This window comes from Salvelinus fontinalis, chromosome 13 (genome assembly GCF_029448725.1).
Source record: "Salvelinus fontinalis isolate EN_2023a chromosome 13, ASM2944872v1, whole genome shotgun sequence".
Taxonomy (NCBI): Eukaryota; Metazoa; Chordata; class Actinopteri; order Salmoniformes; family Salmonidae; genus Salvelinus; species Salvelinus fontinalis.
Genome location: NC_074677.1, coordinates 32,473,510 through 32,501,383, shown reverse-complemented (window position 1 = coordinate 32,501,383; position 27,874 = coordinate 32,473,510). Strand labels below are relative to the sequence as shown.

The 27,874-nt window shown below is 43.2% G+C and overlaps 1 protein-coding gene and 1 non-coding gene across 6 annotated transcripts in view; both read right to left on the bottom strand.

Annotated features, from left to right (window-relative positions):
• The window catches only part of LOC129868440 (cell adhesion molecule 1-like), a 542,438-nt gene that overhangs the window by 19,879 nt on the left and 494,685 nt on the right, over positions 1-27,874 (bottom strand). For 3 of the 5 annotated variants that reach the window (XM_055942416.1, XM_055942418.1, XM_055942420.1), the window contains one exon: positions 24,295-24,327. The exons of the other annotated variants lie outside the window; for them this stretch is intronic. In XM_055942416.1, the coding sequence (XP_055798391.1) occupies positions 24,295-24,327 (33 nt within the window). The remainder of the gene's footprint in view (positions 1-24,294; positions 24,328-27,874) is intronic. 5 annotated transcript variants of the gene reach the window in all.
• trnaa-ugc (transfer RNA alanine (anticodon UGC)) lies at positions 27,136-27,211 on the bottom strand. Its single transcript has one exon. It is a non-coding gene; the product is annotated as a tRNA-Ala (tRNA).

Genomic DNA, 27,874 nt, shown 5'->3' with positions numbered 1-27,874 from the left:
TTGGCAAAGGAGAAATGTTCAATAACAGGGATGTAAACAAAATTGTCCACAAAATCTGAGAGAAATTTGCTTTTTGTGCGTATGGAATATTTCTATGATATTTTATTTTAGCTCATGAAACTTGGGACCAACACTTTATATGTTGCGTTTATATTTTTGGTCAGTATATATTGTCAGTGGGAAAGTAGAGAAGATCTGTGTCTATAGTTCTTGCTGAAAATGTATTGTCCCCAGTCATCCATACCTCCCTGTGGTTCTGGGTTTTGATCTAGAACAACACACTCCAATTTACCCCCAAATGACCTAAATGACAAACGCCCAAGCTATATACTAAAGCCCCACAGACACCTGACTCTGTCCTCCCTTCACTCCTTTCCGTACTCGTTCTCTCTTTCTCTCCATGATTGTTTTGTTAAGTGTCGCCAGAGGATAGAGAGGGTGAGTGTTTCCATCCCTCTCCCAGTTGTTTGCTGTTCAGGTGGAGAGAGAGTGGAAATGTGTTGTTCTCCTTCTTCCACCCCCCATCCAATCCCCACCCCCCAACTTCTCCCCATCTCGTGAGTGGAGCCTGTAGCCACACTTGATCTTGCTCTCAGAGTCAATTACTTTGCTTCCTCGGGATAAGGCTGCTGTTTTGTAGCACCCTGGATCGGAGTGCTCATTGTCAAGTTCTAATGACTTTCTCAAAGGAAGCAATAGATGCTATCCTCTGGTGGACAATTAAAATAGTATTCAGTCTGGCCTATCGCCATCTCTCCTTGTTTTGTTGCTTTTCGCCATTTAGGATGCACTCACACACAAACCAATATGCACAACATTATTTTTGTAAATCTCCACTATGCATTTCAAATACATTAGTCGAGCCAATTTATGAGCATCGCTCACTGAAATCAAGGATACGTTTCAGGGTGTCTTTGAAAAGATCTTCTCTGTTTCAATAAGCTAAATTTGTGAATTACCTAGCCAATTCCAGGAACGGCCCTCCCACTCCAATTGGTCAGCTGTTGGAATGTAAAATAAATCCCGATCTGTGAACTATCCTACAGAGGCTAAAGGCTAGCCTAGAGATGCTTTGTCTACATGCCATAGGTACTGTATACAAAACTGCAAACAAACATGACTGTGTGTATGTGAGTGAGTGAGTGTATTTGTGTGTGTCCAAGTCTGTAAATATGTGATTGAATGTGTTGGGTTCTGTGAACCCACTGCGTGCCCGCTCATGGTGGTGTGTAGATCTGTAGCTCTGGCCTGTCCCCTGCTGAGGTCCGTGTGTATTATGATAAGGAATGAGGAGACTAAGCCATTTTCAGCTTTAATATCTCATGATTAGAGACAATTAGACGGCAGCACAAGGAGGCAAAGCATGGCAACAGTCCATCTCGGGCTCTGGAGTGTGTGCCTATGCTGGTGTTCACAGGGCAAGACGTGTACACGTGTCTGTATGTGTGTGTGTGTCACAGGGACTAGGGGTCATACCTTGGGTGCTGCCGCAGCATTCTGTGGCACGTCATTTAATTCTCGGCCATTTTTTCTGTTACTGCTAGTGTGACTATCAGAGGGCATCTTTGAGAAGCATTTGATAGTATTCCATATTGGCATTACCAAAGAATTTAAAACCTTTTTTGTAATAACATAGTATATGGGTTTTATTTTTAGAAATTTGTGTAATTAATTTGATTAATATTATGGTGTTTCTATTCAGAGAAAAGTGAAAACGAAACCCTCAGCGTTTCCGTTAGGATGGAATGGAAAATATGGCGCTGTACAACATGACGGTTGGGAGTAGGCTACTGGATTGGATGATTCTAAATTGTTTGTCTTCATTAGACAACTTTATTCCAATATTTCTGTAAATCAGTGATATTTACACCCAAATTAATTGGTTATGGATCCATAACTAAAGCAACATCTGCATTTTGAAAGAGTCCCATGTTAACTACAGTATGTATTGTAGACTGCACAGTAGCCTAATAAACAAATAAAAACATTTTGTTAATAAAATATTGATAGAAAAATACTCTTCCAAAATGCAGATGTTGATTTAGTTATGGATCCATAACGAATTACTATGGGAATAAATATGACTGATTTACAGAAATATTGGAACAATATTAGTTAGAAATGTAACACTTTAGAGTACTTTAGCATTGAATACATTGCAAGTTGAGGAATTTTCACAACAGTAGCCTGGTTATAAAAAGTATATTGTCCTGCTAATAGGAAACATTTTCATGATGGGCTACACCTGCTACAGTTGTGATGTCTTCACTATTATTTTACAATGTAAAAAATAGTAAAAATATAGAAAAATCCTTGAATGAGTAGGTGTGTCCAAACTTTTGACTGGTACTTGCTTAATTAATTTGATTAATATTATGGTGTTTCTATTCCATGAAAAACAAAAAAACATCTGGGTTTCTGTTAGGATGGAACAGAAAATATGGTGCTGTACAACGTGATGTCCGGCAGTACAGTACTGGGCTATTTAGCTAAAGAATCCCTGTGTCGTGCTTGTCTCAGAGCAGAGTAAAACAGTGCTAAAGTAGTTGTAGGCTTTTGCTTCTAACTTCAATATGCTCTTTAAATAAATAAGACCAACTCCATTTTTAACAGTATATCTAAAAATAATTTTTTCAATGATGTGACTCTCCGCCAATAATTACATTTAGAGGATTGGAGGACTCTATATTAATATCTAAGGGGCATTTTCCGTTAGGATCTGTGAGAATATCTAAGGGGCTTTTATATAATTCTAAATTAATTAATACAAATAATTGCTTTGTTTAAAAAGTAACAACATTTTGGAGATTTCGTTTTCATTTAACCTAGAGTGAGCAAGAAAAAGGCAATTCTTGTAAATAAAGCCAGTTATTTAGAATTATTTACTTCTGGAGAAACCTAACTTGATTATTTAGCAGACATCACTTGCTTATATTCAGTTAACACATATCTTAAGAATATCATGGAATATTTGAACATTTTTGTTTCTCCATGCTTGTCTCAGAGCAGCGCGAAACGGTGCAGAAATAGATTGCCTCAGCGGGAAGGCTATGTATTCTGTGCCAACTCGTGGTATCTCTCTTTGGTTACACATCCTTGGAATAGCATAACAGCATAACGGTCCGGGCAGCCCTTCATGTGCCTGGTAAGCAGTTAGTCAAGTTCTGTTGTCAGAAGAGGAATGGAAATATCAGCGTGAACCGAAAACCTGACGAACCCACCACATGCTGTATGTTGACTCTGCCTGTCGGAGGTGGAGTTACAGAGCTCCCAGGTGTGCCTGGCAGTGTCTCCTGACCCCTCCTGTCTCAGCCTCCAGTATTTATGCTGCAGTAGTTTGTGTCGGGGGGCTAGGGTCAGTTTGTTATATCTGGAGTACTTCTCCTGTCTTATCCGGTGTCCTGTGTGCATTTAAGTATGCTCTCTCTAATTCTCTCTTTCTCACTTTCTTTCTCTCTCTCGGAGGACCTGAGCCCTAGGACCATGCGTCAGGATTACCTGGCATGATGACTCCTTGCTGTCCCCAGTCCACCTGGCCGTGCTGCTGCTCCAGTTTCAACTGTTCTGCCTGCGGCTATGGAACCCTGACCTGTTCACCGGACGTGCTACCTGTCCCAGACCTGCTGTTTTCAACTCTCTAGAGACAGCAGGAGCAGTAGAGATACTCTTAATGATCGGCTATGAAAAGCCAACTGACATTTACTCCTGAGGTGCTGACTTGCTGCACCCTCGACAACTACTGTGATTATTATTATTTGACCATGCTAGTCATTTATGAACATTTGAACATCTTAGCCATGTTCTGTTATAATCTCTACCCAGCACAGCCAGAAGAGGACTGGCCACCCCTCATAGCCTGGTTCCTCTCTAGGTTTCTTCCTAGGTTTCGGCCTTTCTAGGGAGTTTTTCCTAGCCACCGTGCTTCTACACCTGCATTGCTTGCTGTTTGGGGTTTTAGGCTGGGTTTCTGTACAGCACATTGAGATATTAGCTGATGTACGAAGGGCTATATAAATAAATTTGATTTGATTTGATTGTGACGCCATCTCATTCCTTTTCAACACGTGTGAGTCAATGACTATTCAAGCCATTGACTCACTGATGAATGAAGATGATGAGCGATCGGCAAAGGCAATCTGTGGGCATCACGGCTCGGTAAGAAATGTTTTATTTATATATACAGTTGAAGTCAGAAGTTTACATACACCTCAGCCAAATACATTTAAACTCAGTTTTGACAATTCCTGACATTTAATCCTAGTAAAAATTCCCTGTCTTAGGTCAGTTAGGATCAGCACTTTATTTTATGAATGTGAAATTTCAGAATAATAGTAGAGAGAATGATTTATTTCAGATTTTATTTCTTTCATCACATTCCCAGTGGGTCAGATGTTTACATACACTCAAATTAGTATTTGGTAGCATTGCCTTTAAATTGTTTAACTTGAGTCAAATGTTTCGGGTAGTCTTCCACAAGCTTCCCTCCTGACAGAGCTGGTGTAACTGAGTCAGGTTTGACTTGCAAGCCTCCCCCTTTTTCCTCCAAACATAACGATGGTCATTATGGCCAAACAGTTCTATTTTTTTTTCATCAGACCAGAGGACATTTCTCCAAAAAGTAAGATATTTGTCTCCATGTGCAGTTGCAAACCATAGTCTGGCTTTTTTATGGCGGTTTTGGTACAGTGGCTTCTTCCTTGCTGAGCGGCCTTTCAGGTTATGTCGATATAGGACTCGTTTTACTGCGGATATAGATAATTTTGTACCTGTTTCCTACAGCATCTTCACAAGGTCCTTTGCTGTTGTTCTGGGATTGATTTGCACTTTTCGCACCAAAGTACGTGCATCTCTAGGAGACAGAATGCGTCTCCTTCCTGAGCGGTATGACGGCTGCGTGGTCCCATGGTGTATATACTTGCGTACTATTGTTTGTACAGATGAACGTGGTACCTTCAGGCGTTTGGAAATTGCTCTCAAGGATGAACCAGACTTGTGGAGGTCTACATAGTTTTTTCTGAGGTCTTGGCTGATTTCTTTGATGTCAAGCAAAGAGGCACTGAGTTCGAAGGTAGGCCTTGAAATACATCCATAGGTACACCTCCAATTGACTCAAATGATGTCGGAAGCTTCTAAAGCCATGACATCATTTTCTGGAATTTTCCAAGCTGTTTAAAGGCATAGTCAACTTAGTTTATGTGAACTTCTGACCCACTGGAATTGTGATACAATGAATTATAAGTGAAATGATCTGTCTATAAACAATTGTTGGAAAAATGACTTGTGTCATGCACGAAGTAGATGTCCTAACCGACTTGCCAAAACTATAGTTTGTTAACAAGAAATTTGTGGAGTGGTTGAAAAATGAGTTTTAATGACGCCAACCTAAGTGTATTTAAACTTCCGACTTCAACTGTATGTAAATACGCGCGCTCTTCGTTATTTATCTTCCCTATTGAACATACTATTCTCTGTCTTAAATATGATTGTTTATTTAGATGTTAGAGTACCTGAGGATTAATTAGAAACATCGTTTGACTTGTTTGGACGAACTTTATCGTTAACTTTTTGGATTCATTTGTATGCATGTTGAACGAGTGGATTACTGAAATCAATTGCGCCAACTAAACAAACTTTTTGGGATATAAAGAGGGACTTAATCGAACAAAACGACCATTCATTGTGTAGCTGGGACCCTTGGGATTGTAAACAGAGGAAGATCTTCAAAGGTAAGTGATTTATTTTAATCGCTATTTGTGATTTTGTGACGCCTGTGCTGGTTTGAAAAAGTATTTTGATGTGGGGCGCTGTCCTCAGATAATCGCATGGTATGCTTTCGTCGTAAAGCCTTTTTGAAATCTGGCAAAGCGGTTGGATTAACAAGAAGTTAAGCTTTTAAACAATGTAAGACACTTTTCATGAATGCTTAATATTATGATTTTTGTATTTAGAATTTCGCGCTCTGCAATTTCACCGGATGTTGTCATAGTGGCACTTTATTGTAACCACAATGTCATACATAATTTGTATCTACCTTTCAAATTACTTTTAGAGTTTGGGAATTACACGTGCGCTTTCTTTTTAGTTACATTGTTTTAGTTCGAACGTGAAGACTTTTTTTCTTTAAATTATTGTTTTATGTAGGATGCTACATTTTTGACCAGTTGCAATTGTAAGTAGGTCTAATAAAAAAATCCTACTTCTAATAGGCTGTTAAGCCTCATAGCCTACCTCAGCCAGTTAAAATAACTTATGTAGGTCGAGGCTCCGAAAGAATAGGCGCCAATTAAGCTCTCTTGTTGTTTGTAAAGTCAAATTCAAAATTCAAAAGGAACTCGCACATCTGAGCTATCTTTTTTGCAGGTGCATGGTAACAGACGGATAGATGAGGGAAAAGGAACGCGCACACTGTTCTTGATCGTATCACTGATCTTTAATAAGTTTTATATATCGGAGTTTTTGTGAGTTTTTTAAATTAGCACCCTTATCTAGACCTAGCCACACCCACATCCGTTCCACGCATCGAAAAGGGTTGGAGGCAAATTAAAAACAAAGTGCTACAAAATATAACAATATGCATTTCATAAATATTCAAATAAAGTGTGTAAATGAAGCGTATTAAACGTCTGTAAAACCACAATGAGGACGTCGACCTACCAAGCAAGTTTTCATAAATCATTGAGTACAGCGTAAGAAAAAAAAGTCAGAGTAATCTGAAATAGGGGCATAATTCATGTTCAAATTCACAACATAACATACACAGCCATTTTATCATTAAGACCTTTAGGAAATAATGTCTGGAGGGTGATAATCCAAAAACATTCTGGCTGATTTTCTTTTGTGGCTGGCAGTTGGCATTGACCATTTTATCGCGTAAATAAAACATGCCAGTGTTTCTTGACCGCATCTCCTACTTTTTGCGAGTTCAAAGTATATGTAGTTGTGAACATTACAGGGTGTTCTTAAGCTTTAACGGGTCTTTTTTGTAGCAGTTCATGTCGTGTTTTCAGCAATGCTAAATTAAGAGCTTCATCCATACATTGTGGAGAAAACCCTCTTATTAGAATCCCATTGCGCATCTCCTCTGCATTTTCTAGATAGTCCTGAAAATGATTTGTTGCAAGTTGGTTAGGAGGGGGGGGGGGGGGGGGGGGGGGTGTTCACATCTAGCTCAAGTTGGGGAGGGTGTCACACCTAGCTCGGCTATTAGACACGTCTTTAGTAAAGGTTGAATAGTCTAATGTTCAGCTAATAGCCCATCCTGCTATGCTTGTGAAAAGCGAATAATAATACCTTTTTCCCTTTCCACGTTAAAGATTACAATTGATAAAGTGTTTTTAGCCACAATCGGCCCCAACCCCAAGTAATACATTTGGGCACAGTTGATAGTGTGCTGGACTTCGGGCTAGAATGTTGAGGATTCGAAACCTGCTCCCTGCTTGCTATAAAGAATGAGTTTGATACACCTGGTAATGGATATGGCTGAAAAAAAACTGTCTAAATAGCGATTTTTGTAAATTACCTTTGACAAAAAATATGCTCAATCGATTGTCTCTACATTAACTAACATATTCCTCTCAATTGTACATGTTTTGCTTGACTCATTATGACGTTATAACTACATACATTTTCTTCCCTGTAATGTTTTGTCAGCCATCTTTGCTGATGTCACTATGGACGGGTGGACCACATCAAATTCGTCATTGGAACCACTCGATATGATTGGTCATATAAAAGCATTGAGACCCAAATTCATAATGAGTGCTCTAACTCCCCCTTGTGGTGGTCTGGAGCAATGAAGCCGTGACGCTGGGTACCTCTAAAAGTTGAGAGCTTACACCGCGGGACTTAAAGGAGGAACCACTGTAGCTCTGCAGTATGCCACGCCAATCTTGTATATCACACACAGCAGCATGTTGATATGCATGTTCTCTTATGGTGCTATCCTTCTCATTGTCTTATACTTAAGCAGGTCTTAAAAGTATAAGGCAGGGTTGGGGTCAATTCCAATTGAATTCTTGAATTCACTCACGAAGTGAAGAATTTACATTGAATTCAATTAAAATTTCAATGATCTCCAAGTTACGCAATTGGAATTAGACTGTTTGAACTGGAAAAACATTTAATGTTTGGAATTTTATATTTGTACATTTCTCAGTAAATGGAATGAATGCGCTCAGTATAAATAATATACTGCAGGATTTGTTTTAGATCATTTAAACTTGTATTTTGATTTCCAGTGCCTGAACAATGACATGATCAGCCTGAAAGCCTGAGGGAATTGAATTTGAATTCAAATTTGTAGAATTGTTGGGAATAATATTGAATTGGGAATTTAATTATTGGAATTTACCTAACAAAGGAATTAAATTATCGCTAAATTCAAAGACTGAATTTGATTTGAATTAAATGGAATTTACAGGGGAGGGAATCGAATTAGAATATAATTTGTGGAATAATATGAGGAATTAACCCCAACCGTAGTATAGTAATTTGAGGAATTAGTAATTTGAGGAATTAACCCCAACCGTAGTATAAGGTCTGAAGTGTTTTACCCAACATCAATATGCCGATAAAGGTTAAGGATATGTGTCACGTTCTGACCTTAGTTCCTTTGTTATGTCTTTATTTTAGTTTGGTCAGGGCGTGAGTTGGGGTGGGCATTCTATGTTGTTTTTTCTATGTTTTGTTCTATTGTTCTATTTCTATGTGTTTGGCCTAGTATGGTTCTCAATCAGAGGCAGGTGTCAGTCGTTGTCTCTGATTGGGAGCCATATTTAGGTAGCCTGTTTGTCATTGTGTGTTGTGGGTGATTATATTTTCTGTTCTGTGTTTATGTCACCTGACAGAATTGTTGCGTTTCGTTCTCCTTTGTTTAGTGTTCTCTGTTTAATAAATATAATGATGAACACTTACCACGCTGCGCTTTGGTCCTCACCTCATTCCAACGACGAGCGTTACAGAATCACCCACCAAGGACCAAGCAGCGTGGTAAATTGGAGCAGTGCAATCTGGACTATGTAACAACCTGGGAGGAAATAGAGAGGTGGTCGATCGATCCAGGGAGAGTGCCGGAGCCCGCCTGGGATTCTCTGGAACAGTGCGAGGAGGAATACAGGAGAATGGAGTTGGTGACAAGAACACGGCAGCGCAACAGGCACGAGAGGCAGCCCCCCCTGGGGAGGGGGCACACGGGGAGTGGGGCAGAGTCAGGTTTGAGACCTGAGCCCACTCCTCGTGCTTATTGTAAGCAGCGCGTTACTGGTCAGGCACCGTGTTATGCGGTTAAGCGCACGGTGTCGCCAGTACGCATCCATAGCCCGGTGCGCTATAGGACAGCCCCCCGAAAGTGTCATGCGAGTGTGGGCATCCAGCCAGGGAGTATTGTGCCTGCTCAGCGTGTCTGGTCTCCGGTATGCCGTTTCGGTCCAGGGTATCCTGCTCCGGCTCTGCGTGCTGTGTCTCCGGGGCGCTGGGAGGGTGCAGTGCGTCCTCTGCCTGCGCTCCGCTCGTGCCGGGCAAATGTGGGAGTTGAGCCTAAGGGAGAGGTGCACGTAGTATGCACTAGATCTCCAGTGCTCACCCACAGCCCGGTTCAACCTGTGCCTGCACTCTAGAGGGTCCGGGCTAGTGTAGTCATCCAGCCTGGGGGAGTGGTGCCAAGGCTGCGCACCAAAGCTCCAGTGCTCCCCCACAGCCCGTTCCTTCCGGTGCCTCCTCCAAGCACCAGGCCTCCTGTAGGTCTCCCCAGCCTGGTGGGTCCTGTGGCAGCCCCACGCACCAGGTTGTCCCTCCGTCTCCTCCCTCCAGGTTCTCTCTCCAAGCCAGAGCCGCCCGTCTGTCCTGAGCCGCCCGTCTGTCCTGAGCCGCCCGTCTGTCCTGAGCCGCCCGTCTGTCCTGAGCCGCCCGTCTGTCCTGAGCCGCCCGTCTGTCCTGAGCCGCCCTTCAGTCAGGAGCCACCTGAGCCGCCCTTCAGTCAGGAGCCGCCTGAGCCGCCCTTCAGTCAGGAGCCGCCTGAGCCGTCCTTGTCAGGAGCCGCCCTTGTCAGGAGCCGCCTGAGCCGCCCTTCAGTCAGGAGCCGCCTGAGCCGCCCTTCAGTCAGGAGCCGCCGGAGGCGCCCATCAGTCCGGAGGCGCCCGTCAGTCCGGAGGCGCCCGTCAGTCCGGAGGCGCCCGTCAGTCCGGAGGCGCCCGTCAGTCCGGAGGCGCCCGTCAGTCCAGAGGCGCCCGTCAATCCAGAGGCGCCCGTCAGTCCAGAGGCGCCCGTCAGTCCAGAGGCGCCCGTCAGTCCAGAGGCGCCCGTCAGTCCAGAGGCGCCCGTCAGTCCAGTGGTGCCCTTTACTAGGGTCTCCAATCCAGGGTCAGTGATGAGGGTCGCCGCTCCTAAGGTGTCACAGAAGTGGGCCGAGACTATGGTGGAGTGGGGTCCTCGTCCCGCTCCAGAGCCGCCACCGCGGTAAATGCCCACCCAGACCCTCCCCTATAGGTTCAGGTTTTGAGGCCAGAGTCCGCACCTTTGGGGGGGGTAATGTTACGTTCTGACCTTAGTTCCTTTGTTATGTCTTTATTTTAGTTTGGTCAGGGCGTGAGTTGGGGTGGGCATTCTATGTTGTTTTTTCTATGTTTTGTTCTATTGTTCTATTTCTATGTGTTTGGCCTAGTATGGTTCTCAATCAGAGGCAGGTGTCAGTCGTTGTCTCTGATTGGGATCCATATTTAGGTAGCCTGTTTGTCATTGTGTGTTGTGGGTGATTATATTTTCTGTTCTGTGTTTATGTCACCTGACAGAACTGTTGCGTTTCATTCTCCTTTGTTATTTTTGTTTAGTGTTCTCTGTTTAATAAATCTAATGATGAACACTTACTACTTACCACTTACCACCATTATCTGGTTGCTAAAATTATGCATTTCAGTTTATGTGACAAAACAAGCAAGCGTAGAGAATCATTGTAGCATCAAAATCACTTTTAAATATCTTTAAAATAACAAACAATTTTGTATTTTCAGCAGTTTGAAGCTGGTGGACAAAACTGAAAGTTAAAGACTCAAAAGTTAAACTTAAGGAGGTTGCGGGGGAGGGGATGAGGATGAGGGTTGTATGTATCTCCTTTAAGTACCACCATTTTAGTATGTGTATGGTAAAGTCAGAGGCAGTTCAAGAAGGAATAGTGAATTAAACCTGTGTGCAACTTGCCCAAACACATTTATCCAAACCATGCGTCTCTTTACACATTCTCTGAAATATAAATCAAAACATCCAAGAGCGTACGGAAACAATTGTCCACACGCCAAACAAGCACATTGCCATTTCGGGAGTACGATCAATTTGAAGCGGAGCAATGCCAACCCCTGGGGGGCACCAAAAGTATCTAATTTCAAAGGATGTGTTGGCAGTGGCTTGATCTGAAAGACAGGAGATCTGCTAATTGGATCTTCTAATCTGGTAATTAAGCATGATTGCAGTGATTGCAGTGGTGCGGCTGTGTGCTGCCTGCAGATAGGAAGAAAATCAAAAGACAGAAGCATCCAGCAGGTGGGTGCCATACAAAACTACATTCATAACTACATATACTACATGTGTTATTGCATAGCCTCACTAGATATACCTGCATCACTACTGCACTGGCCCTGCTGTCAGTACGTGTAATTTAAAAGTCCATCGAGCAAATTTAATGATGTCAATTTAATATTTTGCCTCCTGGATAATGCGTTAGTTTGCTTGTAAATAAAGTACCTCAGCTTAATGCAAGTCAAGAAGCCTTTTGAGACAGAATGTGTGTGACTAGACTTTGGTAACTGCTTGTTTAACTTGTAAGAAAGAACCTGTACAAGTTGACAGACAGTCAGATGATTGTGTGCCAAAACTGAATTGGTTGGATGGTTAGATTCTTTAGAGTGAATTTCTTAAAACACTGGGAAACACAATTTTAAGAGAGGTAAAACTGTCCTGTTTTTACCTTCACAGAAGAGAAAGCATCAAGGAAAGTGTATAAATATAGTGTTTATTTTCGATAACAACTACCTATTTGAGATGTGTGTTCCAGATAGAGGAGTGTCTCCTTTTAGAAAAAGACAAACAATGATTCTAATTAGCGATTACACTGAGGCGTGGCCTACTGAAGACCACAGCCCTGCTCTATTCAATTCCATTTCCACAACATTTCCTCAGCAGAGAACCTCTGGCGTTGCTTTGAAAGCGTTTTCAGTTAAACATATAAACAATCTAATTACTTCAAAAACACAGCTTTGGTCAGTTTGAATAGAGAAAAAAACAACAACCTCAAAGTCATAATTTAATTTCCAAATCATGATCTGGGATAGCGCTGCCATTTCGATCTTAATTGTTTAGTTAATACATTTAATCTGGGTGCCATGGTAACGGTAGACTGATAGGTGGAAGGCATGACATCTCTCCAAAAGCCGTTTCAATCCATGGAAGAGTATTATTAGGTCATGATTAAGGCTTCTCTATTATGAGATACGGGGACAGTGGGGAAAGGTGAAAATAATGTCAATTAATACCAAGTCTTTTGTTGTTTTTCCACTGCCTGTACAGCCATTATGCACAAAATGAATGATAAATTGGGTTCCATGCTACTCCATGAAGTCTCCTCTCCATTCACTGAGTTTGGGGTCAAGATTTGAATGAAAGAAAAAGTATTCCTCTCATTGCGGTATTGAACCAGGTTCTCTGAGTTGGACGTCTTAGGAAAGACCTACATACATTTGGATGTTTTAAATGGAGCTCTCTATGGTATCTTGGCAACCATTTTAAAACCTAATTGAGACTTTGATATAATCATGGACTTTGAAAAATAGACCAAACATAACTGACATTCAAGTCTATGAGCTACAAACTCAGGAAGTTTGAGTTAGAACTAGGTCATGGTTCTCTCCATAACCACATCCTAATGTATCCCAGCGGCCTCTTGAGTTTGTCAAAATGTTCAGGGGACTCGCCAAGTCCAGAGACTCCGCAGCTCGTCTCATAGATACACCACTAGCCACATTGATAGGAGGCAGAAAAAAAGAACAGAACAGCGGAGCAATAACTGCTTTCGCTTCGCCGTTTGCCCTTTCTTCTCCTCTCCCGTCTGTTTATCATCCCCTCTCCAATCCCCCCCCTCGCTGTCACCAAGCTGCCTGGAGCCTTGTCATTACCGTGCCGGCCGACAAACTCCCCAAGATTTATATTTACAGTAGCGAGGGGCGGACAGGAGTGGGCCGCCGGTGTGGCACGGAGGAAGGGGAGGGAGAGGAGGGCAACCTTTACAAGCCGGTTAAACCAAATATATTTTTAGCTTGACAGAGGATGCCTGAGGACTCCTTGTATCAGACAAACAAACCACCCCATTAAATTTCTGCCACTTCAATGTAGTTGTAAAAAAATAAAAATAAGGAAAGGCACAATATCCTGTGGCATGTGAAGAATTAGGGATGGACGTTGTGGCAGGGCTTGGTTGAAATTGGATGTTGCTTATTTTCTTAGTGTGTCCACATATAGATGCCCCCCCATCCCACTGTGTTGCATATGTAAATCTGTGTTAACACCACAAGACAACACTGGCGACCAGAGTTTGCCCATTGTGCAAGAGCCAGGGGAAGTGAGGATTGTAAGGGCTAATCCAGGGATAAGATGTCTGTTCCAGGGAATGGTGCAAAGCCTCGGGCGAGCAGGGCCCATTTCTCAAGAGCAGAGGGATAAGGGCTCATTCTTGTCCCTGGCTGCCAAGGAAGCAGTCGACCCTCACCGACGAGCATACAGGGAGGTTCGATTTGACAGCCGCCACCTTTGCCTCAGCGCGGTGGTGGCCGGCGTACAGCTGGTTGATGGCTTTGAGTTGGACAATGAAACCTCCACAAAAAGCAGGGAAAACAGGTGGAGAGAATAAAATGTGATAATGAATGAATGTTGGCCTAGCAGGGTTTCATTTCCTAGCTGTAGGCCACTGTGAGCTGACATTGTCAGGTTTTGGGGTGATTTTCTGTCCCTTTTTGAGGATACACGGCGCAATCTGGCAGAGCTTTCTTGTTCACAAAGCACGCAGTGATAATGGAACCCTTTATAGCAGACTGAGTACAGTGTTCAGAAGAGGTGATCTCTAATCCAAAAACCTCATCTCAAAGGGGTCTCTGCTCTCATATCTGCTATTCCACAGATCGGTTCATTTTTCAGTCAGTCATTGTACCGTTGCTTTAAAAGGCTTACGACAATCAGAATGTGCATAATTTCTTTGCAATATAAATCTTAAGATCAAACAAAACAAATTAAGGCAGATTTGGAAATACATTTTCTTTGAGAGGCCAAATCAAATCTTCACACCATGCGACTGAAACAAAAAAAACTGCAGGCTAAGAATCATTGCCAGAGAAATACAAATTGTAACTCCGCCATTTTAAACAAAATTTCTAAACTGGGTCACAGAAAGAAAAATGGAAGAATAATTGAAGAAAATGGCTCAACTGAAGGGCTAGAGCTTGCCCTGTTGCCAGCAACCACCACCATTGATTCTCACTTCCCGCCAAACGGCAGGGAGTCCAAGCCCCAGACGGCCCCTTGGGGGTCCACTTAACTGTCAACCGAGGATGAGTTAGAGTGGGAGAGGAAGAGAGTCCCCTTTTGGTTGTCTGCCTTAATGGTTTTTAAGTCTCCTGGCTAATTACTGCAGCATATGTGCCTAACCTGAGAGAGCCCCACAGGTGGCCTTCCAGGAATGGAGTGGCAGGCTCACAGACACACCACGTGCTAAAGACACACACCAAAAATCATTAACACAAATGCACCTAAACCCACACATTCGTATACTATCAATGTCCACACAGACAACACGCATAAAGCGAAACAGCTCTCAGACATACATGCCATTTACAAGCATTCTGTGTTCACACATAGTTTCTCCCACCTCTTCCCCTGCCAGTAAGCATGACTTCCAAAGTCAGTGGACTCATTAAGGCAGTAATCAAGGAATCAATGAAAACCCTGACAACTCCGAGAGACCAAAAGAATAAACACACCAGGGGGGGAAAAAATCAGAAGTGGGATGTCTCGCAACGACTTGTGTATGTCTCGCAACGACTTGTGTATGTCTCGCAACGACTTGTGTATGTCTCGCAACGACTTGTGTATGTCTCGCAACGACTTGTGTATGTCTCGCAACGACTTGTGTATGTCTCGCAACGACTTGTGTATGTCTCGCAACGACTTGTGTATGTCTCGCAACGACTTGTGTATGTCTCGCAACGACTTGTGTTCCCATCATTTAATGACCAGATCTCATTTTTTATGGCATCCAAATAAATCCTGTCAAACTCTGTTCCGTATTAAAGAGAAAAGATAAGTCTTTCGCTTCACCTGCCACAGTTCCAGCTGGGAGCAAAATGGCCATTATCCTGCCGTCTTCCTGCCGTCGTTCAGGGGCTTCCTGGGCCTACTTCAATTATCCCCTACTCCTCTCACACGCCGCCCTCACAGGCACGTTGGCAGGGGTGTCCTTTCGAGCGCGCTCACCTCTCCACATAGAGGGCAGAGCTCGCCATCAACTAATGGAACAGACGTCCGACTATGCCCTTTCCAAAAATAAAATGTTGATAAGAGCAGAAGATTCTGTAGAGATGTAGCCCCCACGCCAACCCAAACAGGGGCTCTCAAGGGTAGCACTAAGCAGAGCGTGATGTATGAAATACTTATGTAATACATTTTACAGTGCAACAACAGGTTACACTGAAAATGTCTAAGGTAGTCCATAGGCCAGCCGTACATGCTATAGAATGCTTTACATTCTGTTGTGGAAAGGACAGCAACAACAGCACTGCAGTCAACTTCATCTCTATGCATGGGGAAATCAGTCACCATATCTGCACTGTCAATCTCTGGTGTGGTGCGCTCATTAGAGACAAAAAAGTCGGGGCAAGTCTAATCCCATCTCTCTCTCCTCACACACCTGGGCTAAGCTAGGCTATTCATATGGATGAAACGGGCTAAAACACTGACTCAGCAAGTCATCTCTCTGTTGCCCTGACTTTTTTGGGATGTGTCCATCATTTCTTCTACTTCACCCTCGCATTTGGGAGAAACATTCCAATTGGAAGGTGTGTGTGTGTATGTGTGGTGGGGGGGTTCTTGAAACAAGATGTTCAATAACGCCAGCTTCTATCTGCAACAACAAGCAGGGGCATCACCATGGCAACAGCTTTCGGGGGAGAGAGGATGAGGCATGAGGTAGTTAGCTAGCACTGGCACTCTCGGCATGTAAAACAGGCGCGCATCAGCGGAGGCTCAGCTCATGTCAAACAGAGGCTTAGGTTACTTTACGAGGGGAGACAGAGAGAGAGAAGGGGGAAAGAGAGAGGGAGAGATGCAAATAAGATGTTGCTTAATGTTCCCAAGATGCAAATGTCTTTTTTTTTGAGGATAGCAGGAAGTTTTCTTCAGGAGTTGTATTGTTGGGGGTGACTTAGCGACAGCTTCAGGAATATGAATGAAATTCATTCTGAATAGCATTCAGAAAAGCACAGGGCCCTCAGCTACACATTGGGCAATGGTGAGCAGGTATTTACTGGCCTTGAGGTAATTTAAGCATGAAAAACAAGGTAGGACAACGACCAAAATCATGTACTCCTAAATGTCATGCATGAAATTGACACACACAACCACCCACCAAAAAACAAGTGGTCCTTGAAATTCAATTGCATTACTTCGACAATGAGGTGAAACATTATTGCCCTGCCACCAACCCTCCTTCTGCCTTGATCTGTGTAGTGATCTGAACACCGGCACTGGCTGGCTTATTGTAGATCTATATTTTTTGCAATCCAACTACTTAAGGCACATCATTAACCAACTGGCCTGGACACGCTAGGCTCATGTTTGCCGAAGCCGGAGCGAAATGTGTTGGCTTTGCCACCCTGAACAAGGGATGATGAAATGACAGAATGAAGTGAAGTGTGTTCAATCATCCTCTTTGGAAATGAACAGAGAGAACGAGGGACCATGCCTGAATGCATCCACAGAGGGAGCGAGGGAGAGAAAGAGAAAACACGGGGCAGCAGACCAAATGAATGGGATTCTTAGAATAAAAAGTCACCAGACTTCTCCATTCTAACAGAGGAAGAGAGCGGATGCACTTTTCGAAGAGAGAAAATGCCAACGTAATTTATCATAAAATAACACTTTAACACAATAACACAATGGTAACACTTTACTTGACATCTAGCGTCATAACCATGTCATAATATGTCATAACAGATGACATAACCTGTCATAATATGGTCATAACACTGCCATTACCCATATATTTACACCTGTGTTTTTTTAATGTTTTTTTTTTATGACAGCTACAAAAGTGTCAAAACCCACATGTATTAAAATGTTATTTTTTCCCCTGCCAAGAAGTTTCCTTTCGATTGAACGTTTGTTTCTTAACTTCTCTGGGATATCTTGCCAAAAGCCAGTAAAAATGCAGAGCGCCAAATTCAAATATATTACTATAAAAATGTAACTTTCATGAAATCACACATGAAAGACACCAAATTAAAGCTACGCTTGTTGTGAATCCAGCCAACATGTCTGATTTCAAAAAGGATTTACGGCGAAAGCACACCAAACGATTATGTTAGGTCAGTACATAGCCACAGAAAAACACAGCCATTTTTCCAGCCACAGAGAGGAGTAACAAAAAGCAGAAATAGAGATATAATTAATCACTAACCTTTGATGATCTTCATCAGATGACACTCATAGGACTTCATACATGTAAACACACAATACATGTATGTTTTGATCGGTAAAGTTCATATTTATATCCAAAAATCTGAGTTTAGGCGGGACGCTACTGTCTCTGCAGAGCGCCATTTTCAAATAAATGACTATAAAAATCAAACTTTCATTAAATCACACATGAAATATACCAAATTAAAGCTACACTGGTTGTGAATCCAGCCAACATGTCAGAATTCAAATAGGCTTTTCGGCAAAAGCAAACAATTATATTATCTGAGGATAGCACCACAGTAAACAGAAAGAATCATATTTCAACCCTGCAGGCGCGACACAAAACGCAGAAATAAAAATATAATTCATGCCTTACCTTTGACGACCTTCTGTTGTTGGCACTCCAATATGTCCCATAAACATCACAAATGGTCCCTTTGTTCGATTAATTCCATCGATATATATCCAAAATGTCAATTTATTTGGCGCGTTTGATCCAATAAAACACCGGTTCCATCTTGTGAAACGTGACTAGAAAATATCTCAAAAGTTAACTGTAAACTTTGCCAAAACATTTCAAACTACTTTTGTAATACAACTTTAGGTATTTTTTAATGTAAATAATCGTTAAAATTGAAGACTGGATGATCTGTGTTCAATACAGGATTAAAACAAACTGTAGCTAGCCTTCTGGTCATGCGCCTCTAACAAACAGGACACGTCGAGTGACCCTCAATCAAGATGGCCGTACTTCTTCATTACACGAAGGAAAAACCCTCAACCAATTTCTAAAGACTGTTGACATCCAGGGGAAGCGGTAGGAACTGCAAGAAGGTCAATTAGAAATCTGTATTCCCAATGAAAATCCATTGAAAAGAGAGTGACCTCAAAAAAAAAAAAAATCTGAATGGTTTGTCCTCGGGGTTTCGCATGCTAAATAAGTTATGTTATACTCACAGACATGATTCAAACATTTTCAGAAACTTCAGAGTGTTTTCTATCCAAATCTACTAACAATATGCATATCTTATTTTCTGGGGATGAGTAGCTGGCAGTTGAATTTCGGTATGCTTTTCATCCAATCGTGAAAATGCTGCCCCCTATCCTAGAGAAGTTAAATCCACGTTGTTGTTGTAATTAATTATTTAAAGTTGTGTTTTTACACTTTATGACACTGTCAAGAAGTATTATGACCATCCTGTGTCACTTTACTTGGACTAAGAAAATACACTTTATGATACTGTCAAGAAGCATTATGACCATCAAAATCATATAAACCAGATTGGCCTATCACGTACATTCCTTTAGGTCAGTCACCAGTCAAAAAGAGGGTGTCCTGGCCTGCCCCTGAAATCTGCTCCTGCATTCATCCCAGTCATCAACAACAGAGAATTGGGGTAGGTGCATGTCTGACATCAATGTGTGCGCAATTACAATTATAATTCAATATGGTCAATTTCAGAAAATGTTACATAAAAACAAATACTGTTGAGAAGTAGGCTATGGTGTAATGGAATGTTTTGCCTTGTGTGGTAGGTTTGACACTCCTATGTAGGTGTCATAACCAGCCATAAAATAACACAATATTTGTCAGGTCTAAATATGTGTCATGACAGTGTTATGACCATTGTATGACAGGTTATGACATGTTATGTCAGCTGTTATGACATATATATAAAACACACAAGTTGACACAAGTTGATATATATAAAACACACAAGTTGACACGCTATTGATAAATCATACATTTTAAAAAGTCCGGGTGGCCTCTGGCACAGTATGACATTAAATACACGTGGATCAGGTAAAGGAAATGCCATTAATACCCTTGGTACCAGTGTGTGGCGATAGAAGTGCTGTCTGACAGTGAGGCTGACGTGCTGATAAGGGTTTGATCTATCTCACCCGAAGAGCAATGCTTCTTCTGGCCCTGCACTGCAATTCATATTCCTGAGGTAACCCCAAAAACTGAATAGAGTGTCAGCTACAGTGAAGAACTTCTGACAAAGGGGATGATGCAACAATGTAGCATAAATACACAAATGGAACTGCTTTTCTTTGGTGGTAATGTACTGGTTAATCTTCACTGACTTCCTGGTTCACTGCAGTATCTTTCTTATTTTTGTAACAGCTTGTTGCAATAGGCAAAAAATACACTGTTATTAGAGAGGAGAAACATCTCCAAAACAGTGAAAGGGCACCAAAACAACAAGAACACATTTTGCAATGATAGAACACAAATGTGTAATACTTCTGTAACAGACTAATATTTCACAGCGACCTGTGTGAAACGTGTTTTGTTGGCGTCTTTGTATTTTGTTGGCGTCTTTGTGACTAAAATCTTTTTTTAGACCACTGAAAGAATTTTCTGAACAAGTTTCTGAACAGAGTTGCAAAAACACAGGTTAATCAATATTTTCTATCTCGCCGATAAAGAAAAGCCGTAATGTTATTCTCAGAACCAAGAGAGAGATGCACAGGTCTTACAGGTCACAAACATTGATTCAGTGAAATAAATCTGCTTGACATTTTACATTAAAACACATTTCACACCAAACTTGGCAATATTTTAAGAATTTTAAGAAATTAGATTAATTGTGTGTGTGTATACAATACCATACCCCCCCCCCCCTACTTTCCCAGAATAGCTTTACATGTACACATACAGTACCAGTCAAAAGTAGTATACTGAAGATAACCGTATTTGGTAAAAGACCAAGTCCATATTATGACAAGAACAGCTCAAATAAGCAAAGAGAAATGACAGTCCATCATTACATTAAGACATGAAGATCAGTTAATGTGGAACATTTCAAGAACTTTGAAAGCTTCTTCAAGTGCAGTCGCAAAAAACCATCAAGCACTACGATGAAACTGTCTCTCCTGAGGACCGCCACAGGAAATGAAGACCCAGAGTTAATTGTGTTAACTTAACATGACACAACAAATAGGTTCCAGTTTAACAGCGTTTACTAAACCGTATTTCCACAGTACATGGTTGCCATTGCACTCAGGTCAGGTCCATCAACAGTGAAACTACCGCACAGGCGTACTAATAACAGGGTGATAGCACTATAATAACAGAAATATATGGATACTTTAAACATGAAGTTAACAAACTGCATCTCAGATTGCAGCCAAAATAAATGCTTCACAGAGTTAATAGACATCTCAACATCAACTATTCAGAGGCGACTGCCTGAATCAGGCCTTCATGGTCGAATTGCTGCAAAGAAACCCCTACTAAAGGACACCAATAAGAAGAGACTTGCTTGGGCCAAGAAACACAAGCAAAGGACATTAGACCGGTGGAAATCAGTCCTTTGGTTTTGGTTCCATTTTTGGTTCCAACCGCCGTGTCCTTGTGAGACGCAGAGTAGGGGAACGGATGGTTCCCACCGCGAAGCATGGATGAGGAGGTGTGATAGTGTGGGGGTGCTTTGCCGGTGACACTGTCAGTGATATATTTAGAATTCAAGGCACACTTAACCAGCATGGCTACTACAGTATTCTGCAGCGATACACCATTTCATCTGGTTTGCGCTTAGTGGGACTACCATTTGTGACCCGTTTCAGGAAACTAGGCATAATGTCGCAAGTCACGACTTCACAGGAGAGCCATTTGGAGGTAAACTATTTTTTCAAATCAAAATGCATTGTTTGGCAGAAATGCCTTCTCGAACAAGTGAACCCTCATGTGCCTTAATAACAAACTTTTATGCCATCTGTAAATACGAATAAATTGTTAAATTACGAGCCTAGTTGGTTTTCCCGCTATCCATGATTAACTGAGATAATGAGTGGGCTGGACATGCAAAGAGATGAGTTTCAGATTGTTCTGCGGTGTAGCATCGTGTCTATAAAATGAGCTGCTCGTTATACGTAAACAATCCATTCTACTGTAGTTTTTTCAAAAAATATAACGTTAGCCATGGAGAACTGCAAATATGTTGCTTCTGCTCTCAATAACTTTGCTGCCCTAAATTTATCAGTTGTGATACTTTCTGGAGAACGATCGTGCCATGCTGACACTCTCCGACTCTGAAAACGAATCAGACGATGAGGAAGTTCCGATTTAGGTAAAAAAATTTTTTTTGAAGAAGACATTGTAGTCTTCTGATGACAGTGATGGGGAAGAAACGGCAATCAACAGTGTTGTTGTCACGGAAGAAGTTGACCGAGTTTTGAAATCAGTGGAATTTCTGTGCAAATTAAACGAAAATGACACAGGGCGTCTTATTTAATGAAAGGGGTTGCAGTCTGCCGTGAAGCTAGCTACAGTTTCAGATATTATACGTTTCTAATTTTGTCAGGAAGTTGTTTTCATTGTAAATTTAAGCTTGCTGTTAGCTAGCTAGCTGAAGTTCGATGGATGGCTTGCTAGCTAACATTGAACCTATTTGGTTAACTTTAGCTAGCAATGACAATCGGTTTGTATTGCTAGTACTCTATGGATTGGGATTATAGTTCATTGTTTAGATAGCTAGCTAACGTTAAAGTGGCATGTCTAAACAAAAGACCCCAAGTTATAGCTTGCTGTTAGCTAGCTAATGTTAGCTGACGTTAGATGTCTGGCCAGCTAGCTAACATGATGTGTATATCACCTCAATTACCTTGTCTAACCGGTGCACCCACACATTGACTCTGTACCGGTACCCCCTGTATATAGCCTCGCTACTGTTATTTTATTGTTGCTCCTTAATAATTTGTTGTTAATATTATTAATATATTTTTTACTTCAGTTTATTTTAGTAAATACTTTAAAACTTTTTCACTGGAAAAGATTAACGGTTGAGTTTGATATAAATTATCTAAAAACGTTCGCTTTCACATATGCTTAAACCCTAATTTACATAACCTGAGCATAATCTTGAATAAAGGGTGGGTGTCATTTCAATCACATAAATAAAATTCATAGAAGGAACCTATCCCTTCAGACCACAGAAATTTAGCTGGTGTCCGTTAATATTGGTTAATATTTGTCAGAACTCTGCAGCAACAGCTCGTGATCTGAGTTGAGTGTTCTGAGCCAATGGGGATTAGCTGATAGAATGTGATGAAGGCCAAGGGTTTAATTAACATAATAGCCTACGTAGATATTAGCCTACATAATCACAGGAGAGATGTATCAACACAGGTGCCTAAAAATACATGAACTTGAGGTTGTACATTCCTATGTATAATTCATATGCGCTCCGAATGTCACACCCTGACCTTATTATTCTCTATGTTTGGTTAGGTCAGGATGTGACTCGGGTGGGAAAATCTATGTTTTCTATTTATTTGTTTTGGACGAGTGTGGTTCCCAATCAGAGGCAGCTGTCTATCGTTGTCTCTGATTGGGGATCATATATAAGTTGTCATTTTCTTCTGGGGTTTTGTGGGATCTTGTTTTCTGTATAGTTTTATTTGCCTTACAGAACTGTGCGCTTTCGTTTTCACATTGGTTATTTTGTTTGAGTGTTTTTTAAAAATAAATATCATGAACACTTTCCACGCTGCGCTTTGGTCTCATTCGTTCAACGACGGACGTTACACCGAGGGTTATAAGGGGAGTTTTCTTCCAAAAAACACCAGTCAGTGTTAGTGTATTTTTTGCCGAATACAAAATTGCCTTGCCTTCTGAGCTCTGTGAAAAGTTTGCTGTTTGTGCCTTATGTGGACGGAAACAAAGTGGTAATTGTCTGTCAAACTGAACTACGCTGTCTGAGTACCTGAGTGGTAGCTAAAGGTTTGTGATGTATCACCTTAATTAAGAAACCAGACACATCATTTAAATTGATGAACAAATTATTTGAGGCGGGTTATTATTTATTACTTTTGGGTGCAAAATGAGGACACTTAAGGCATACTTCAACAAGGAAGTATGCACCCTCATGGAGATTACGAGTGGGCATTTTGATTAAAGAAACCCAAATGGGGTGATTTTGGATTTAAGGTGAACCAGCGAGGGTTTCTAACACTGATGGCCAGAAAGACAGACGGAAAGACAGGAAGACAGACAGAAAAAAGGATGGATAGTCATACGATAGCCTGGTCCCATTTATGTGATGTAGCTAACTCTTCTCTCATTGTCATGGCATACAGGTTTGGCATAACAAGCTACGAACACATAGAGGAGTTATCTAAAAGCACAAACTGGCTAAACGGACCAGCAGGCTTGTCATACAAATGCCCAACCCCAAATTGACCCCCAACTCCTCTCTTATAGGGGAATTTGGCCTACATAAAATGTATCAGCAATGCTGTCAAAATTCCACCTAGCCTATCAAAGGGCAAGATGGAGCTAATACCATATTGGCTATACCTTTCCGATTCTTTCAGATCTACACAAGTGTGTAGGGGCAAGGTGATGTTTTGGGATTGAGCAATAGATGTAAAAACAGACAGAAAAACATACATATAGACAAACAAGCAGAGACAGACGAATGAAACCATAGCAAGTCATCTTTTCATGTAGTGGCAGAGAGTACAGTAGAATAATCAAAGGAGAGCAAGACATTAAAACAGCGCTGGTAATCAGGTGCCATGCTGTGGTGGGGCATGCTGTGGTGGGCAGAAGAAAAAGAGGAGGGAAGAGATACCAACCGTGAGCTGCGGGTTCAGCGCTGGGCGTAGTGTCTGAGCACACGAGGGCGAAGGAGAGGAGCGAAGCGGAGGAGCAGTGGTGGTGGTGGAGGGAGGAAGGGAACAGGTGGCATGCAAAAAAAGGAGAAATGGGGGCGGGAGGGAGGGAGAAAACAAATGGAACCCATAAGCAAGCATTTAGAGACCAGTACACGACAAGGACTAAGACATGAGGCTTGAGGGAAATCAAAGAGAATCAAGGTAGCACAAAGATAAAGCACAAACACATCGTACGTCAAACTGTGAGGGGAGACACAGACAGCTCATCAATAGAATACAACTGCACACACACACTCCTGCATTATGTTGGAGTCCATTGTGGACATATGTGATTCTGGGGCATTGGGGAAAACATTTCACATATTTCGGTATGGCTGTGCATATTTCGATCGATATGACATGACTTTGGGAATCTCAATAAATTACAACAGCTGAAACAACCTTTGTCAAATGCAATCATACTAACCTTGATGTGACAAACTGCAATGTTACAGGGCATGCATACTACCAATTGGACCTTTGAGTTAGGAATTAAAAATGTTTTGGTTCCTTAGAGGTTCCTTAAATTTTTCGCAGTCTAAAGCACTGCATATGAAAACCTTCATCCATTTTTATATTTCAGTGACAAATATTATATTTTCACGATCAAGAGTATTCCAATGAATTACATGTGGTTTGCAGAGGACATTAGGTGATAAAACAAGCACTGCTCTATCTCTGCAGCCAATAAATCTGAATTTGCTGTTTATTTAATTTATCCTTTCAACTACAAATATCCATGATGGATCAATATAAACAAGCCATTAGTTTTGCCGTTGCCTGTACACATTTAAATTCACAATGTACTATCGCAAATTAGTCTAATGCATGGAAGATCTTTGTCATTGTCCCCATGCAGTGCCATTGTGGGGACACAAGCAAAGGTTGTTTTCCCTTTACCAGTGTAACGGCTATCGTCATATTCTTCCTCCTCCTCGGACGAGGAGAGGCGAGACGGATCGGACCAATACGCAGAGTGGTTAGGGTTCATAATGATTTATTATAACGAAACTGAAACTGACTTACAAAACAAATAAACGAAGTGCATAAACCGATACAGTACCATGTGGTGCAACAAACACAGACACGGAAACAATCACCCACAAACAAACAGTGAGAACAGCCTACCTTAATATGGTTCTCAATCAGAGGAAATGTCAAACACCTGCCTCTAATTGAGAACCATATCAGGCAACACATTTAACCCAACATAGAAACACATAACATAGAATGCCCACCGCAACTCATGCCCTGACCAACTAAACACGTACAAAAACAATGGAAAACAGGTCAGGAACGTGACAGAACCCCCCCCTCAAGGTGCGAACTCCGGACGCACAACCAAAGTCTAGGGGAGTGTCTGGGTGGGCATCTGTCCACGGTGGCGGCTCCGGCTCCGGACGTGGTCCTCACCCCACCATAGTCAATCCCCGCTTCCGTAGCCTCCTCCAAATGGCCACCCTCCAATTTAACCCCACTGGATTAAGGGGCAGCACCGGACTGAGGGGCAACACCGGAATGAGGGGCAGCTCCGGACTGAGGGGCAGCACCGGACTGGCTGGCAGATCCTGTCTGGCTGGCTCTGACGGATCCTGTCTGGCTGGCTCTGACGGATCCTGTCTGGCTGGCTCTGGCGGATCCTGGCTGGCTGGCGGCTCTGGCTGCTCATGGCTAGCTGACGGCTCTGGCTGCTCATGGCTAGCTGACGGCTCTGGCTGCTCATGGCTAGCTGACGGCTGTGGCTGCTCATGGCTGGCTGACGGCTGTGGCTGCTCATGGCTGGCTGACGGCTCTGGCTGCTCATGGCTGGCTGACGGCTCTGGCTGATCATGGCTGGCTGACGGCTCTGGCTGCTCATGGCTGGCTGACGGCTCTGGCTGCTCCTGTCTGGCGGAAGGCTCTGGCTGCTCCTGTCTGGCGGAAGGCTCTGGCTGCTCCTGTCTGGCGGAAGGCTCTGGCGGCTCCTGTCTGGCGGAAGGCTCTGGCGGCTCCTGTCTGGCGGAAGGCTCTAGCGGCTCCTGTCTGGCGGACGGCTCTAGCGGCTCCTGTCTGGCGGACGGCTCTAGCGGCTCTTGTCTGGCAGACGGCTCTGAAGGCTCAGTACAGACGGGCGGCTTTGAAGGCTCAGTACAGACGGGCGGCTTTGAAGGCTCAGTACAGACGGGCGGCTTTGCAGGCTCAGTACAGAGGGGCGGCTTTGAAGGCTCAGTACAGACGGGCAGTTCAGGCGGCGCTTGGCAGACGGACAGCTCAGAAGGCGTTGGGCAGACGGGCAGTTCAGGCGCCGCTGGGCAGACGGGCAGTTCAGGCGCCGCTGGGCAGACGGCAGACTCTGGCCGGCTGAGGCGCACTGTAGGCCTGGTGCGTGGTGCCGGAACTGGAGGTACCGGGCTAAGGACACGCACCTTCAGGCTAGTGCGGGGAGCAGCAACAGGACGCACAGGACTCTGGAGACGCACAGGAGGCTTGGTAGGTGGTGTAGGCACTGGTGTTAATGGGCTGGAGACACGCACCATAGGGCTAGTGCGTGGAGGAGGAACAGGGCTCTGGAGACGCACAGGAAGCCTGGTGCGTGGTGCAAGCACTGGTGGTACTGGGCTGGGGCGGGGAGGTGGCGCCGGATATACCGGACCATGCAGGCGTACTGGCTCCCTTGAGCACTGAGCCTGTCCAACCTTACATTTACATTTACATTTAAGTCATTTAGCAGACACTCTTATCCAGAGCGACTTACAAGTACATACATTCATACTTTTTTTGTACTGGCCCCCCGTGGGAATCGAACCCACAACCCTGGCGTTGCAAGCGCCATGCTCTACCAACTGAGCTACACGGGGCCCCCGCACTGGTTGTATGCTCCCCGTAGCCCGACCAGTGCGGGGAGGTGGAATAACCCGCACTGGGCTATGTAGGCGAACCGGGGACACCATGCGTAAGGCTGGTGCCATGTATGCTGGCCCGAGGAGACGCACTGGAGGCCAGATGCGTTGGGCCGGCTTCATGACATCCGGCTCAATACTCAATCTAGCCCTGCCAGTGCGGGGAGGTGGAATAACCCGCACTGGGCTATGCGCACGTACAGGAGACACCGTGCGCTCTACCGCATAACACGGTGTCTGCCCGTACTCTCGCTCTCCACGGTAAGATCGGGAAGTTGGCGCAGGTCTCCTACCTGACTTTGCCACACTACCCTTTATCCCCCCCCAAGAAATGTTTGGCCTTGACTAACAGGCTTCCTACCGCATCGTCGTGCTGCCTCCATTCGCCGGTATCCCTCCTCACACTGCGCCAGAGAATCCCAGACGGGCTCCGGCACTCTCCTTGGGTCGAACGCCCACCTGTCGATCTCCTCCCACGTAGTGTAGCCCAGATCCTTCTCCTGCTTCCGGGCTAGCTCCTCAAAACGCCGCCTCTCTGCTTTCGCTGCCTCCAGCTCAGCTTTGGGGCGGCGATATTCTCCTGGCTGTGCCCATGGACCTTTACCGTCCAATATTTCCTCCCA